General features: G+C 48.7%; 1 protein-coding gene across 1 annotated transcript in view; it reads right to left on the bottom strand.

Annotated features, from left to right (window-relative positions):
• Positions 1–2,982, bottom strand: part of USP1 (ubiquitin specific peptidase 1) — a 12,148-nt gene extending 9,166 nt beyond the window's left edge. Inside the window, exons 1-2 of the mRNA XM_040470461.1 lie at positions 2,869–2,982; positions 408–646 (exon numbers count right to left, since the gene is read on the bottom strand). Of these exons, the coding sequence (XP_040326395.1) occupies positions 408–577 (170 nt within the window). The 5' untranslated portion in view covers positions 578–646; positions 2,869–2,982. The remainder of the gene's footprint in view (positions 1–407; positions 647–2,868) is intronic.
• Between the last annotated feature and the right edge of the window lie 1,468 nt (positions 2,983–4,450).

Genomic DNA, 4,450 nt, shown 5'->3' with positions numbered 1-4,450 from the left:
TTTTTTTTTTTAATTTTTTTCAACGTTTATTTATTTTTGGGACAAAGAGAGACAGAGCATGAACGGGGAAGGGGCAGAGAGAGAGGGAGACACAGAATCGGAAACAGGCTCCAGGCTCTGAGCCATCAGCCCAGAGCCCGACGCGGGGCTCGAACTCCCGGACCGCGAGATCGTGACCTGGCTGAAGTCGGACGCTTAACCGACTGCGCCACCCAAGCGCCCCCCCACCCCCGTTTTTTGACGATTATTTACAGTTTTGTTGTTTCTACTATACACCGCTAGGTTTGTCTCACTGCTGTGTGTTTTTGCCTCCATAGACTATCAGATCAGAATGGAGGTATCAAAGTTCACTGCTTCTTCACTGATACGGAATTTTAAAAGTACCGAAATATACTTAAGATACATACATTTCAGATCCTCTATATTCAGAAGCCTTTTCTTCATTTTCTTGAGAATCTGTGAAATCCAAGGCTCTCTTAGTTTCCTTTTTCTGAAAAAACTTCAAGGAAAGTCTATTTTTTTTGGATGGGCTACCTTTTGAAAGCCCATTACTTTCACTAGGTATGACACCAGGCATTTTCTCTTCAAATCCCAAGGAGTTGACAAGAATTAACTTATACAAGGATGTTGTAATCACCAATCATATCTGTTAATCACAGAAAAGGTTTCATTATTTTCAATTATCAGCTGTAGGCAGTAAGATCATTAAATTTTGAAAATTTACCAAGGAATGGTACCAATTAGATCTTCACATCTGAAAACCCAAATGCTTGATCAATAACAGGCACTCAATGTTTATTGCTTAAACGAAGGAGCTTGTCATTTGTCCTTAACTTTCTTAAATAAAAATACCAGATACTGTATTTTTACTATTTATTAGCCTACGAGATTAAGGGTCACACCACAAAATACCCCCATTTGAGTAGACCTACGGTAAAGCAGTATTGACTAAGAAGTTAATTTTTATTTTAATTTATTCATTCGGAAAACATTGAGCAACAACCATCTCTAATTCTAAAGCACGAGGTAAAAAAGAAAGGGATGAATGGGAAATTAAGAGTGCTGGAAGTGAAGGAGTCCTCCCTCCAAATCCTTTTCTAGTTATTAATATGAATACATGAAATAGTCTCTAAAAAAGCTTATATAAAATGTAACTTGCACAAGTCACTATGTTGTACACCAGAAACTAATGTAACATTGTGTGTCAACTATACTCCAATAAAAAAATATAATTTGGATACAAGCAAAGGCATAGATCTGGTTTTCAATTCTACCTAAACATTTGAGTGAAAAGTAATAAAAGATGCAAAGTTGAGAAAATGGTGCAAAGAACTGCTGCACTTTGTGCTACCAAACTGTTACTGACTAGACACAATATACTGATTTTCCAAAACTTCTTTTAAACTATAAATTTTGTTAAATGCTCCCTTGAGTAGAAAAAAAGATTTACCTTTTTTAAACTTTTTTCACTGTTAAAACTTTTGGATGAAAACCCCCCCAGCAGTATTTGTGGTATTTATTTTATACACACGTCCTATTTTCTTAAGATATCGGGGGGAGGGGGGAGGGAATTATCTGGGGTATTAGAGTACAAAACCTCAGCAATGATTTCAATACAGACACAGTAATAGGATGAACAGAGAAACTAACAAAATTCAAACTCCATCTTTACTAACAAGCATTTCACTCCACTGTCTCTGATCTGGGAATTCGCAACATTGAACTCGGTTGTGAAACCACACTTTTGAGACTCAACTCAGGAGTAACTGCAAAGTTGACCAATTTCCCCATCCCCCTCCCCAACTCAATTTACCCTCCTAGCCACTTATTGCTACTGATGGAAAGCTATCACGAACGATAAACCAGTCTACGCGAAGTTGTCAGGGATCTCTAAGCATTAACGATTCTCGTAAAAGATTTTTCTTGGGAGCCAATTCTTATAAATGATGTAAAGTGGATTCTCTAAGACACAGAGTAGTAACCGGACTTAAATAAGCAGAAGAAAAAACGACCAAGCAGTTGAAATAACGGATAGATCCTAAGCAATTAAACCCTCCTGGCTCCCTCAAATCACTAACCATTTAACGTTGCTGAAAATACCACATTTTTACCAGATGCCGTATCTTACACCATTTCTTACTCCTGGCTTTATTACTGGAAAAACTAAAACGTTTCTCCTAGAAGTCTAAATCAAATGTCACAGAAAACACAATAAATCGAATATTAGATACTCTTGAACAAATGACAATATAAACATTCAGTCCCACTAGTTTCAAGTTCTTCCCTTTATAAGACGACAGGACTCAATGCCAGTTTTTCACGAAAAACGTAAAACGAGGATAACATCCTCGACAAAGGCTTAAAAACACGTGGCTTTCTAAATACTTCTGGAAAAATTAAGTTACAGTGCGCGATAAAATTTAGCAATTCCCGACACCGGACAACATTAGTGAAAACATGCTCTCCCTACGCCGCACCTCTAGGAACGAAAAGTGAAAAGGCGAGGCTGTGCTGCCGTCCGTGTCGGTCAGACACAGCCCTGGGTCCTGCGGGAGGCTGGCCGGTGGCGACTCCGGCCCGCACCGCAGCTCCGGGCCCCTCGCCCGCGGAATTGGCCTATTGACGCCCAGCCCGCACCTGCCTCCCCGTGTCCCCGCGGCGGCAGGAGGGGCGCCCCTCCCTGCCACCGGTGCCCAGAAGGCTCGACTGGCAGCTCCGCAAGGGCGCAGCAGCGAAGCGGTCCTGGCGTCTCCCCCCCCACACCCTCCCGCGGATCCGACGCCGGGGTCCTAGGGCGACCCCCTTGGGGGCCGGCCGAACTTGTCTCCGCGCCCAGGCACCGGCCTCTCCTCCCCAGGCCCTCCTTACCTGGTCATGACCCAAAGCACGGTCCGCGGCGGTGACGCCCCGAGTCCAGCCGGGATGTATGTGGGTGCGACAGGTGAGCCCCTGCCCCGAGCCCGCGGGGGCCCCGACCCAAGGAAAAGCTGCCCGGATTGCCCTCCCCGCAGGGGAGTGACCATTCGCTCTCAAGAGCGGGAACCCGGGCTGCCGCTCGGTCCTGCCCTGCGCCGGCACCAACTACATCCCCGGAGCGGCGCCCGCCCCCGCCCTCCCCCGCCCCGGGATGGCGAGGCGCGCCAGAAGTAGTCCCGCTCGCCAAGCGCCTGAACCGCTAGGGTCTTTCCCACTCCACCACCGAGGGGAACTTGGCGCGTTTTCCTCAGTCTCAGGACCCCCGTGTTTTAGCCTCCGCCCGCGCCAGCACTGCGATTGGAGGTGGCGTCCTTCGAAAGTGCCGGTTCTAGTCTCCACGCTGCAGGGACGCGAAAGGCAAGAGCCGCCTCGCGACCGCCACTCGCCCCCCTGCCACGCACGGGGTCTGGAACCAGCTGGAACGGTAGTTTTCCCAAGATCCTAACGGGTTCTGCAGTTTCAAACAGCGCAGGCAGCGTCAGGGGCAGCTCGCGCGGGTCCTCGCTGAGGGCGCGCGCTAGGTGCTGGAGGCCTGGCTGGCGGGCTCGAGCCTCACACCCTTTTTTTTTTTTTTTTTTTTTTTTAACCATTCGTGCGCGCTAGTTGAGGAAAGGCGTACGGGTCGGGAGACGGGACAGAGAGAAGATGGGACGGACTCCTTCCTCGGGAAGACGACGCTAGGTGCTCAAATCCACCAATCTGTGATGAGCAATCCCCCAAACCTTGTCCCCCACCACCACGCTGAAGGAGCCAATCAGAAGTACCGAGACAAAAGCAAGTGGGTGGGCGGAGGAAGTCCAGCCAATACCAAAAAGAAGACAGGAGGACTCCACCAACCATTGCTGGATATGCAGAGTACCCTTCAGGAGCGGTCCACTCCTTCCGCTCTCATTGGCGTTCGAGTGCGCGCTTTCGCTGCCGACTGTTAAATCTCGCTCCGCGTTTTGTGAATCCTTGGCGGTGGGACGCCTCCGCGGGTGCGGTTTCCGGAGTGAGGCCCTCACAATAAGTCCCGCCCCCCTTTCTTGCGTACACATTCGGGCGGGGTTACTAGGGAGACTAGTTTCGGAAAATGGCTGACGGCTGTGCTTGGTGCTCGGTGCCTGGGCTTTCTGATCGGAATCACAGCCCCAGCCCCGGGACCATCCAATAGAAACCAGCGCTGTCGTGGATAACAGCGTATTCTCAACCGTATACGGTAGCGCTGAGGCTCCTTCCTCAGCCCTTCCACGCCTCATTTTCTCCCGTTTACTCCTTTCCCTTCCCGGCCAGACAAGGAAACGAAAAGAGCACTTTAAGGCCCAGCTCCGGCTGCGGGTGCTGGAAAGTGTTTCTGCGCGAGCCCTTACTTGGGGCTCAAATGCGGCGAGCCAGGCCTTAACCTGATTTTTGCTTCCTTTCGTTAGTATGCTTACCTTAGTGAGGTGACCTCGCAAAGCAAGTTAAGCAGGATAAGTTCAGTTCAAATGCATTT

The sequence above is a fragment of the Herpailurus yagouaroundi genome, unplaced genomic scaffold (genome assembly GCF_014898765.1).
Source record: "Herpailurus yagouaroundi ecotype Mexico unplaced genomic scaffold, PumYag 77, whole genome shotgun sequence".
Taxonomy (NCBI): domain Eukaryota; kingdom Metazoa; phylum Chordata; class Mammalia; order Carnivora; family Felidae; genus Herpailurus; species Herpailurus yagouaroundi.
This window is presented reverse-complemented; position numbering and strand designations above follow the sequence as displayed.